Source organism: Excalfactoria chinensis, chromosome 6 (assembly GCF_039878825.1).
Source record: "Excalfactoria chinensis isolate bCotChi1 chromosome 6, bCotChi1.hap2, whole genome shotgun sequence".
Lineage (NCBI taxonomy): Eukaryota > Metazoa > Chordata > Aves > Galliformes > Phasianidae > Excalfactoria > Excalfactoria chinensis.
The window spans coordinates 21,377,153-21,390,144 of NC_092830.1; the positions used below are offsets into that span (position 1 = coordinate 21,377,153).

General features: G+C 37.7%; 1 protein-coding gene across 1 annotated transcript in view; it reads right to left on the bottom strand.

Moving 5' to 3' along the window:
• Positions 1 to 12,992, bottom strand: part of FRMPD2 (FERM and PDZ domain containing 2) — a 50,185-nt gene that overhangs the window by 36,847 nt on the left and 346 nt on the right. The window contains exons 2-8 of the mRNA XM_072340257.1: positions 8,207 to 8,338; positions 5,728 to 5,812; positions 2,744 to 2,894; positions 2,260 to 2,331; positions 1,379 to 1,553; positions 579 to 729; positions 344 to 482 (exon numbers count right to left, since the gene is read on the bottom strand). Coding sequence (XP_072196358.1) covers positions 344 to 482; positions 579 to 729; positions 1,379 to 1,553; positions 2,260 to 2,331; positions 2,744 to 2,894; positions 5,728 to 5,812; positions 8,207 to 8,338 — 905 coding nt within the window. The remainder of the gene's footprint in view (positions 1 to 343; positions 483 to 578; positions 730 to 1,378; positions 1,554 to 2,259; positions 2,332 to 2,743; positions 2,895 to 5,727; positions 5,813 to 8,206; positions 8,339 to 12,992) is intronic.

Genomic DNA, 12,992 nt, shown 5'->3' on the forward strand with positions numbered 1-12,992 from the left:
TCTCTTCCAAGCTTTTTAACCCCCTTAAACTCCTCTGTACAACCAAGCTGTGCTTGCACTGGAATTTTTCTTCAGATTTTTCTGGAGATCTTTGGCTACATTGACAATTATGAAGGATGAAGAATCTTCCATCATTCTGCCACATTTACAGCTGAATTCATCTGCCTCACTACTACTTCATAATTAGACAAATTTTGTAATTCTTTAAACTAAATCTGAAATGTAATTACTGAAAGGCTTAGCTGAAATTATGCAATATTCACATTTCATTTTTTAACTGTATGACAAGCACAAGCTGCAAAAGTTGTTGACCTCTGAGAAATATTTTATTGTTTATCCACACCTCAGAAGCATAATTGCCAAGCTCTGCCTGTAAAGCCAGTGCACCAAGTTTCAGGGCAGTCTCATCATTGCAGTATAACCTCTCCTCCAAAATATCTTTACGAAGCTGAAGGTAAAACTGGTGCCTCGTCAAGCTGTGCCTGGAACACAAAAGGGATTAAGAGCACAAGATGAGCTTTGACCACTTAGACTGCCTGCCACTGTTTAACCAGCAGTCAGCAGAAACATGCACTTACTGGATAACATTGAAGTGGCTGACAAAGAATTTTATCCTTAGAAAGAGTGTGAAGTTGATAATGGAGGTTTTCTTCTTTGGTTGGTCATTCCAGCCATCTGGGGCCACTTTGTAGAGCTTGGTCTCATCATCCAAAAAGAAAAACTCCTTACCTGAAATGAGAATGCGTTGTTTTATGGTAAGTCTGGAGTCCAAAACTGCTTCCTTAGCTCAAAATTCTTCTGCCTGTTTTCAGAATATTACTAGCAGTAAAAAAAATGGATCATGAATATCAGCTGAAGTCAACTTCTCAGTGTTACGGACTAGTCTATTGCTGCTTTGACAGAGAATTTAAGATGACATCTAGCATGTAATTTAGGATTACAACTGTTAGATATGGATTGGTATGATTTCTGTGCAATCATTCAAGAATCTGTGAGGCTTCAATTCTGCTAACTATTCAGGTTCTTCACTCTAAATTACATCTGGGAGCATTGACTGTTAACCTTATGTGGTACAGAGTTTCCTGGAATTCTGCTGGGGCAACATGGCTCAGCATTATTCCGGTGTATGGCTTGGGCAGAGCATTTTCTGCATGAGATTATTAGCTAGTGTCAGTATGGCTATACTCTTGCACAGTATTAAAGTAGACATGCTTTGCATCAGTGTAGTACAGTTTAAATGAACATACCTTATTTTTGCTTAAGCTTTAGATCTGCTTACATCTGAGGATCTTAAGAAATCTGTCTGGAATTCATTAATAAACAGACTATGAAGGCACTGTCTGGATAGACATGGTACCATAGTTAACTATCTCAGTACCTTTCAGATAAGCCAAGCCGAAGTAGGAATGTTCCACCAAGCTTGCGTATGCCACCACAGTATTGAAAACATCTCTTGCCTTGGACTTGATGTCACATTGCACCTCAAGGCACTGACCATTGAGTAGAATCACGTTGAGATCCCTTTGTGACAAATAGGATTTTCCTTTCTTAGTCTAAGAACATAAATAAAGAGCAAAGAATAAGTACCAAGTACAAGCAATGCAAATGCCATAGCACTTTATTGCTAAGTCCCTGGTCTCTAGCCCCTGCATAACCTGATAGAATTGGTCACAACACTATTCTATTCTGTTCCTCCACTCTCATAAATCAGATCATATCCCAAACATATCCAATTAAAAACAAACCAGCCAACAACAACAAACAAAACTGAAACAAACAACCAAAAGAAAAAACAGATAATCTCAACAAAATAGATTCTGCAATCATCCAGACTTGTTTTATATTTGAAAATAATTCCAATTTATTTTTTCCTAATATTTACTGCTGCATGCCATCAGAATCTTGTTTTATCTTATGAAAGGTAAAGGGTGTGCTAGCAAACTGGGGGAGTCCAGTAAACTGGCACTAGATGTCACCTCAGTAATCTGTTGTGTTATCTTAGTCTCAGAAGTCTTGTGCTAATGAGAGCATTCTTAGCTGAGAAAGATGAATTCAGCTATTTTCACAACAGTCACTGCAACAGAGATAGTTATGCATCACTGAGAATTAAATGGTCTCTTTTCAAGTCTCAGTACTTGAGCAGGAACTCTGTTTGAAAAGATGGCATAACAAGAGTACTGGGGTGGGACTCAGATGAAACTTAGAGTCCCAACTCAAAGATCATAAAATTAGCCCCAAATTCTTAATGTTTGTACTTACCACAATTGATCCAGGCAGCTGTAAGGTCACTGGTGGCTCACTTGACAAAATAATAAATTCTGGACCTGAGAACTGTAAGGGGACAATTCAGGAATATAAAAAATGTCTCTTTAATATAACAAAGATCCCTAGCAATGGTGCCAATGAAACCTATTTCTTTTGATTGGCATGCTGCATCTAAATGACTTCAGGGACTTATGTGGTGCAAATGCTGATTTAAGACTTCCATCCACTGGAGCTCTCTCCTGTGTATTTACTTTGGGGCCTAATTTTGCCTAGTCTTTACATACAGGACCTTTCACTGTCTTTAGTTCCGAGTTATCATAACTGGATCATGACTAATCTGGACTCTGTCAAATTTAGAGACTCAGCTAAAGTGATGACTCAGTCGCTAACACACACGTCGTTAATGAATGATAGTGGAATGAAAAGTTTCTCTTTAGTAATATTTACATTTTGAGATCATACATTTTTCATTAGTCACCTTTTCTTTCCTTTGGAACAAACATTTCTGTGATGTAGCAGCTGCTGTGTAGTCCTTTGTAGACACAGAGAAGGTGGAGCCTAAACTCAGCAGGTTGTGTCTGCTGTTCCTGTGAGCTCCACCAGGGATTTCTTCTACAGCGCTGACTGACCTTCAAAGGAGATGTCACAGTGAGAAAGATATACAGCATGCAGCAAAATAACATAGGCCCTTGTTAAGGTACACTGATGACAGAATGTTATGATAACCAGGACAATGTCAGTTACAACTTGTTACATGTCATCATTAAAGAAAAAGAAATTATCAGATAAAATATTAATGATGAAATTTATAAACAAATCAAAACTACTCTTTGATTCAGTAACAGTCCTTGCTTTTCTTCATTTGGTGAGCCAGATCTTGCTGGCCTAACTGCAGTGAAGGCAACAGACACAGTAGTTAGACCCACATATTTCTGGGGGTTTCTGGGTAGCCTACAGGAAGAAATCAATATCTCGTTTAATATTTTTTTGAAACAAAAAAGCATCAGAAATAATATCCATTATTACATTATTCAGAATTTTCCAGGAATGGGAATTAAATCATTTGAATACTAATTCATTAGAATAAATTAATGTCTTAAGGAACTGAGGGAGTTTTCAGTTTAATTAAAAGATGTGTGAAATCTCAGATCAGAAAGCTGTCTTTGTACTATACTTTTAACCCACAAATTAATAATATTTTCCACGTGAACAGACAAATGTATGCCTAGAATAAGCTTACAGCGTAATTAATATATACTTACTAATCAAGAAAGAATCATTACACAGTACAGAAGGAAAAGTTTTGTGGCCATGGATTTTTTGTTAATTATGTTTTTAAGAAATGCCAAAATTGCAATGAAGTAAGGGTTTTTTGTTGCTTTGTGCGTTTCTTTTATCCTTTTGTTGTGTAAGTGATGGAGTTGCTTCAGAGAGCTACGGAGTTTCAATAGCTTATTATCAAATTTGTTGGAGTAGTTTATATTTCTCTACCTATACAAATATGCAAGTATTGTCATTTCAAGCAATTCAACCTCAGAAAGATCATTTTACTATGAAATATCCCTAAAAATAACCTGAAGTGACTTTATGGGTATAAAAATGCTGTTGACTCACAACTCGAGAGATTGTATCAGAAAGACTATATTTTCCTGTGACAAACACTTCATGTTATTAGTCCTGCAGAGTGACAAATTCCAGACTTATCATCTGTACCTTCTTTATATATAGGCTGTAGCCCTGCATAGACTGGTAAACTTAAATTTAGGACTGTGAGATGCAAATTATGATGACTGGACTCCTTACAGAGCATGATTATGTGAGTAAGTGCTATAGGCAGTAAACACACCACTTTGCATTGAGTTAGCTGCCTGACATAGGGAACCAGCAGTTTCCAAACAAATTATTTCCACTCTGCTGTTGTTATTGTATGTGAAACAGAGTCAGTGACCATGTCAGAAATTAAATTGCAGGTGCTTACAACTAAAAGTGAGGATTACAGTTCCTGAAGTTTTATGGGAAAAGGTCTGCTGGAAATTTGGAAAAGAGGAGGGGAGCATTTTCTTGTCAGTATTTTTTTAGATTGTGGATGTCAAGTTGATACCCAGATTGGTAGTCAGAAGCATGGAAGTTGCTCCAAAAACACTCAGTAAATGAACATGATATGATATAATTGCCAGGTGTGTGATGTATATATAGGTATCAGTATTCACATATATATGTGTGTATAGTTAACACAGTTCTTCCTTCACAAAAGCTGCTGCTATAATGTATCCTCCTTGTTTCAGGTTTAGAGGTACAATGAGGTATCTCCCATAAATCAGATTATCATGGCTGGTTTACCAGGAAGTTCAAACTGTTCATTTGGGATACATTTAATTGGGAATTGATCTAAATTGAGCATTTCCTGTGGTCCTAAATTACTCATGTCATGGTTAAAAGAAGAAACTCCTGATTAACTGGGTCAAGAACTCGATTTAAAAGGGATGTCTGTAGGGATTATATGGTGCTTAACCATGGGATTCTTGTCTTTGTGATACCTTGAGACTAACAGAACCTACATCTCTTCTACATTTATCAAGTCTTGATTGTAACTGCACTACGATTACACTCAGTCTAGAAAACTCTTACTTGAAATTAGTGGTGTTTTGACTGGCTTTTGAAAATGAGCTAGCATCAGCTGTACAATCCTCTGTTGTCCTTGCCTATGTAGAAGGCTATAGTTATATTTCCAAGTCTGAAATGAGGTTAATTCTCATGACAGAGCAGAGGTTGTTACTGTTTATGTTCCCAGGTTACCTGTAACTCCTCAATAAAATGCTAGTGCAGGTCCAGAGACAAGGCTGACACAAGTGAGGTAAATCTATCTGAGAACTGAGGTGGAAATGAAAATAATCTACTGAAATACCGGTCACGCACATGCATAGTATTGCATAACCACTTCAGAATAAATCAGGCCTCTGCTAATGTGAGAGCAAGACAAGACTCAGATCCAAAATCTGAATGAAGACAAATAAGGACTCCACAAAATGCCTTTCCAGTGGAAGCAGTGACTGTTCATACCTTTTTACCACTACTCATCTGTGGAAATTGTGTCAGGTTTTTCCTTTCCACTCTGAGTTTGGCAGTAGGGCCAGCTGTGTAATAGCTGTGCAACTATTTTGAGAGGCCAGTAATATCTGGCAGAACACAGTGGTGAAGAGTGAAACAGTGGATAATTTCAATGTGCTTGTTTTGCATGCATTGTTCAGGGCCAGAGCTAAATTTCCGCAAAGCACTTGTAAAATTTTGCTTAGAGACAAGGTGATCTTAAGCGCACTTTAATTCTAAGTAAATAGTATGTATTATCATGACAGATTCAGTTGGTGATTCAGGCATTTTCCAATAATGACATTGCCATTCTAGCTCTCTGCTTCATTTGGTAATAAAACAGCCTCTGTCTTCAGGAGTATAAGTTTTGATTACCTGTTTATAAAGAGCTTGTAGCTGCTTTGTGTCCTTGATCCACTAAGGGTGGGGTCCCATGACCTGTGTGTCTGCGTAACTCTCCCTGAAAGGAATGAAGGAAGTGTCATGGTTGAAGAAATTATAGCAGCACTCTCGGGACAATTAGAATAAGCAGAAAGTTTAGACTGACCGCTTACTCTCTTATGGCCTTGCCTGTGCGTGATAAATAATTCTTTGATTAGACTATGAAAATACTACACCAGCAGTATTCTCCAGTTCTGTAGTCATTGTTACTTCCTCTTCATAACCCCTTAGGAGGATGTGATACAGAAGATAGCTGGTTGTGTACAGTGCCCATTGTTTCCATATGCTTTCAAGTAACATAAAAACACGAAGATAAATTTCAGTGTATCAATCACCGACTGCAATCTAACAACCTACAAAATCAGGTCAAATTGCTATCATGTGCATAAACTTTTTAGGCTGCAGATGGCATTGACAAAATGTAAGACATGAGATGAGCTTAATACTGAGGTCTAGTTACAGAAGTTAAGGTACTGTCTCATGTTTTAAAATGACATGATTTTTTATGAAAAAGCCTGCACAGTTATCTACTCATGCTACTTTACATTTTTGTGTATTTATGTTGTGACAAGAACACAACATTTCGTTTAGTTTTCTCACTTTTAGCTTTTGGGACAAGTTGGCTAGTTTCAGTGGCCAAATACATTCCTACAGTTTAGGGTTAACATGCAGGCTTCAGAGAAGTTGATTCTGTAGGTGATTAATTCGTTATATATTAAGTGAGCTTCTAAAGTCCAGTCTGTATAGAGATACTGATCTCTCTTGATAATGATGTTCTACCAGACTGTAATGTTTCTATTAGCAGAAGAATGCTTTTTTCCTTTCTTTTTTTTTTTTTTTTTTAATGCACTATCTCAGGCAATAATGTCTGTGGAAAACAAGCATTCACATTCATGTCTTCTTCCTGTATTTTGGGGGGTTTTTACAACATTCTGAGTACTAAAAGCTGCCAGTGGTTTAGTGGAGACTGAGATACACACAGGTTTTCTCTGGAATGAGCCTTTCCCAAGTTTACAACCAAAATCTTTGTCTTTCAAGACAATGTCCTGAGTTGACTGATGTGTACGAGCCTCAGAATGACAGCTTTGGTATCTTACACGTTTTTATTTGCTGCCATTTAGAATGCAATTCTTGAGCAGCACCTTTCACAGGAAGAACACATCAACAGAAGCTGCATGAGTAGTCTTGCCATCCTCTTCTTGGGACAGAGGGGTGAGAGGTGCTCTACTTCTTTTATTTTTTTCCTGGGATATATTCTCTTTCTCTTTGTAGATTATCTCCTGGCAGACTTCCAATTATGCAGTGTGCACCCAAGTTTTCTGCTCTGTTTTTGAAGAAAATTAATCCTTTGAAATCAGGCTCAATGCCTTTCATTTTTGCCTAGTAAATTTTAAACTTGTCAAATCTGAAGGAGAATGGGTAATATGTTCCTACAGATTTCATGATAGTCAGCAGCTATACATCAGAAACCAAAATTAATGCTCCCCAGTGAGAAAAAGCAAGAAAACTCAGCAGTTATCTGTTATTTATGGCATCAGTGAACTTAACAGTTGGTATGCATACCTTGTAGCATGATAACTGATATGGTGGATGCTAGATTTATTGACTTAGCAAATAAATTTCTGGGATAAAAGACACAAACATGCTAGAGAACACATCTGAATCCCTGCCACAGCAGGAGAGAAGACTTTGGCTACTAATGGACCCTGACTGATGTCTACCACAGTGTCTATGCTGAAGGTATCCTCTGCCAAGCAGCTTCATTCATGCTGTTCCTGCCACAAAAGGGTTGAAAACACATCTGAAATTCCAAGCCTCATTTCTCTAGATAAAGTAAATCAGAAGAGCAGCGTAGCAACCTGGCATTTAGCACAATGAAAACAACATACAGACCAGGAAATATACAATAGCTTTAAGACAAAATGATAACAAAACAAAAAGTGGTTTGTTTATTTGTTGTTGTTGTTAGTTTATTTGTTTTCTCTAGCTCTCAGTTTTAGTTCCTTTGTTTCTGAGTGGACTTGAAGAAACATTAATCCCCACCATTCAAGTGTCAGATATTTTTCAAAGATTCAACTGATTTCAGTGCTGCTGTCTTGACATTGCCATCACATGTGTATGTGCAGGTAACTGCCAGGTGGCAGAAACATGCTGTCAGGCTTTGTCTGTGATCTGCTAAACAGCTTCATCTGGCAAAGAGGCATAAAGGAAGAAAGAGGTGACGGTGCTGCCTGGTAGGACACAGGTAAAAAGGAATCCAGTATAAAATGTTTCTCCCTGACGCTTAGTCAAACATACCTCCCTAGTCATGCAGCTACAAGGGCATTTGGCAGTATGTAGGTAGTTTCATGTTTCAGGGGACAAAAAGCAGAGTACATAGTTAAATAACCATAATCTTTCAGGAAAATCTTACCTCTTCTGTGTCCTCGGTTAGACAGTATCAAAGATGTACTTTCTGAAATGCTATTGGTGTCACTGTAGTCCACAGACAGTTGTCTGTAATCTTCTGTTGACCGACTATAATTCATTAATCTGGACCCTTTGTCTGGAAATAGAAAAGAAATGTGGTGAATCACACACTTCGTTCATAAATCATTGTATTTCTGTGATAAATGACAGCATAAATAACAATTGGCTTGACTAACTTTTATGTAGTCCATGTTTGTCTGTCTTCTAACCCTGACTTCAGTTCCTTAAGGACAGAAGAAAGCTTGGTAACGTCATTCTACCTCTGGCCCTACATAACCTTATTCTGTCTCAGTTATCACAGTTGTCAACCATTCCAAATAAAAGAAATCTAATATATTAATTGTATTCTGCATGCTTAACTGAAAGTTTGCAAAGTCAGACAACCTAGAAAGAAGATCTCCTTTCTTATTTTTGGAGGCCCAGAAACTTCAGCTATAAGCTATTCTTTCTGTGTGCTAAATGGATGGTGCCTAGGCACAATCCATTTTCAGAACTGGCTGCAAAAGTTCCATTAATAATAGGCTGGGACTGTTCAGCCTGGAGAATACAAGACTGAGAGGGGATCTCATCAATAGTTACAAATATCTTCAGTGTGGGAGTCAATTGGATGGGGCCAGGCTCTTTTCAATGACATGCAGCAATAGAACAAGGGGTAGTGAGCAAAAACTAGAACACAGAAAATTGCATACAAACATGCAAAAGAACTTCTTTACTATGGGAGTGACAGAGTACTGGGACAGGCTGCCCAGAGGCACTGTGGAGTCTCCTTCCTTCTCTGGAGACATTTGAGACCCATCTGGAAGCTTTCTGGAAGTTTCGGTTCAAACAACAGTAGGGAACCTGCTTTAGCAGTGGGGTTGGACTCGATGACTTCCACAGGTCTCTTCCAACCCCTATGATTCTACAATTCTATGATAAAAAAGTAATCCTAAATGTTGCTGTTGCAGCCTGACTGTTCTTTGGCTGAGATTTCTGTTAAAAAGAACAGTATAATAGAGATAAAAAGAGAAAAGATTAAGAAGAAAGAACACATCTGAACCTGAAATCTATACTTAGTTTCATTTGGAGAATTACTGAGGGATAATAAAATCTTGATTTTAATCAAATGAAATATGAAGTCAGTGTATGTTGGCTTATATATACAGTGAGCAGGATTTGGCCTTCTGTCTTGAAATTACTCCAGTGATACACGAGTGAAATTACAAAACATGTTTTGAATAGAGAGATGGAACTAAAATCAAGAAACCACAAATCTTTGAGTAATCAAATGGGATAGATAAATATATCCTCTTTAATGGCCACAGGATATCATCACAGAATCCCAGTCTCAGTCATTGAATACACTGAAATCTAGAGAGCAAAGAAGCAGTGCTGAAAGCACTTTTTTTTTTTTTTTTTTTTTTTTTTTTTTAAATATATATATGCAGTTCTTATGCAAACTGTTTTAAGAGTCAAATATGTGTGGGCTGATTTGTTATCATTGCTTCACAGCCTTCAGACTACTATTCTCTGAGAAAATAAGGAACAGAAATCTTGCTGACTTGCCTCAGAGTCTTTTTATTATTATGCCATTTAAATGTAAAGCAATAAATATCCTATTCAACACTACATATAATCAGAGCAACATGAAATTAGACAATTCATCTAGCCTGGGAGAGAGTCAGAAAAAGCTGTTATCCGTATTAGGCATTTCAGACTAGAAGTTTGGTTTACCTTGGTGAAAATTCATCTGGGAGAACAGTGGTGAGGTGTCTGGGATTTTCTCATGTAGTCTCTTCCTTATGACATGACTTCTATTAAGCTGAGAAGCTGTACTGTCTTCAGTGGCTACTCGTTCTACCTAGAAAACAATGGTACTGCAAGTCAATGTCATGTGATATGTGGACTTCAGACACTCCTTAGGAAGTGATCCTTGCCCTTTGCTGATCTGCATTTTGTAAGCAACTTCATTTTATTCGGCAGGCTTCACAAAGCAGGACTGACCTTTGAGGGCTTCATGCGTTTGTGCTAGATGTGTTTAAGGGACATCCTCTGTTGCAGTGGGAAATAGAGGAAAAAAGTCCCCTCAGAATGCTAAGGAATACTTGTTGAAAGCAGAAGAAATATTTGCAGTGTGTTTCAGTTTCATTCTGCTTGTCAGCAAAAATTGTTTGCTGATGATTCAGATCTTCAGAAAAAGACTAAGGTGCTCACTTATTAAGATTTCACAGTCAGACAGGTTTATACAGTAAATGTTCACCACCAGATAAGGAAGTTACATGAAACTCTCAATGTGGTATAAAAGTGTTTACTTTGAATATCACAAAGAAAGACTGAAGCCAAAGAGGTAATGGGAAAAATGGGTAAAGGGACTTCTTGTGTGAAGTCCCTTCATTGGCAAATACGAAGTCTCTGTAGAGGTTAAGTTAGTTTCAGTTATTAACCAAAGGAAAGAAAATACTGCAAGAGAAAAAGCTATAATTTCCCAGGAGTGTGCGGTGAGACATGATTTTGCTGCTTCTTTAGCTCATACACATACTCACTCAACTTCCTGCATAGAAGCCTAGAAACAAAGCTCACTTTAACTCATACAAGCACACACTGAAAAGGAGATCATTAAATAGAAGAATAGTACCTACCTCAGTGACACTTCCCAGGACAAACTGAACCATTTTCTTTATGTAGATATTTGCTGGTAAGGAGGAAGTTTCCTTCTGATGTGCTTCACATACTTCCAGAATTGACTCAGGAGAAAGTCTTTTATGTGGTAGATCTTCACATAGTGTTAGCAACAGACTGTGTAATTGGTCACTCAGCTGGAGGGACTGAGTCAACATGGAGGTACAATTAAATCACACCTCACAGTGGTCTGAAATCCTGTCTAAACTGGGATCAGAAATTTCAGTAAGGCTTTCATCATGAATGAGAAATGGGCACTAACTTCCTTTAGACTTGGGGACAATCCTGGACAAGCAGTAAAACAGCACTAAACGGAGTCTCTAATGGGATATCAGATAGACTTGAAGGGAACTGGTATATACAAGGAGGATCATCAGTCTGTACAGAAGCTTCCAGGGGACAGCTAGCAGCTCAGTATGCTCCATGTCTTCACTAATTAGACTGTGCATCATAAAGATTCAAGCAATAACCATTAGCTTGTAAAAGTTAAGGAGTTATGCAAGCCAAAACTGTTGCCATAGAGACCAAATACTGAAAGTTTAAAGGGTCATACAACTTACAGATTCTTTCCCCTTATAACATGTATACTCTGTAAGAGCTAGTGCTTTCTGAGTTAAGAGCATGCAGTCAAAGAAATGAAGCAAAGTGTGTGCCACACATTATTGAAAAGATTATGAACAAGCAAGAGATGCAAAGTTTCACCTAGCAAAAGAATGTGTCCAGAAGTTTTTATTCCATCATCTCATCCATTCTTTGAAAAAGCACATGTGAAGCACCAGAATCGTGTGGAAATGATGATACTCTTTCAGCCCTACCTATTTCATTTGGAAATTTCTTATTATGCTCTTTGAATAAGTAATCCTTACTTTTGAAAAAAAAAAAATAAAATTAATCTTAATACAAACAAATCTGCTTTTCAGAAAGGAAAAGTAAAGAAAAAGAAAAGAAAGGAAAAATGAGAGGCCTAACTAAATTCCTTATCTGCATGAATTGGTGTTTTTTATAAAGCCTGTGCCTTTATACAAGCATTCCAATTAGCAATATTATTTTTAGTGGTCCAAAACTAATAGCCACTATTACTGAGACTTCACATTACACTTCTCAGTCTTTGAACATACCAAGAAAGAGACAGAATAAAAGAAAACAAAAATGTTTATATTACTGGCCTGGTTTGGAGGAACCTGATAGTCTGCTGACCAATAAAGGGTCATTCCTAAGGAATACACCAACATCTGTCAAAACAGAAAGGGAGACCCTTTATGAAATCTTTATGCATATAAATCTTTCTAATTGTAGCCAGATTTGTTTAACATGATTAGAAACAAATTATGACATTAGATACCTGATACACTACATTAAACTCCACAACCTTGTCTTCTCAAGGTCTTCTCAAGATCTTTTTTGTAGTATACCTCACCTTTGTTAGCCCAGTGCGCTGGTTTCTATTCTGTCTGTGGAGTAATTCTGGTGCACTGAAAGGGATAGCTTCTGTCTGAGATGCATTGTTTTGGAAGAACAAATTTCCTTCAGTAGACAGTAGTACTGACCATGGACAAATCACACAGATGGCAGGGTCTGAAAAGTGTTAAAGAAAATAATGGAATTCTTGTGGAATTCAGTGAGCTGAGAAAATCTGTCCCAAAGTGCAGCTAAATCCATCACCGAGGCTTCCCAGAGATATACTCTGAAGACCGTGTGGTACACTAGATATTTAAGAACTGATGATTCAGTCAGCCTGACATAGCAGCCCAGTCCATTCAAATTTGGTTGTTAATATAAGTTTACCCCTCCAGCTATTGCAGAAGTTATGTATCACTTGCTTAAGAGTCTTTTACTGAGGGACGAAGGAGCCATGTGAACTTACTGGTCCTCCTCCTCTCTCAGGAAGGATGAAGGGATATGATTGTAGATGGCACTGCACTTTCTGTGTTTATGTTATTCAGAAATCAGGAAGGACAACTCTTTTCTCTTCCACCAACTATATCTCTACCTTGATTTATTGCTAATGTGTAATCTAGAAAGAAGTGGCTGTGTGAAGACTTGCATGTTGGTACAGCAGTTTGCATGCAAAC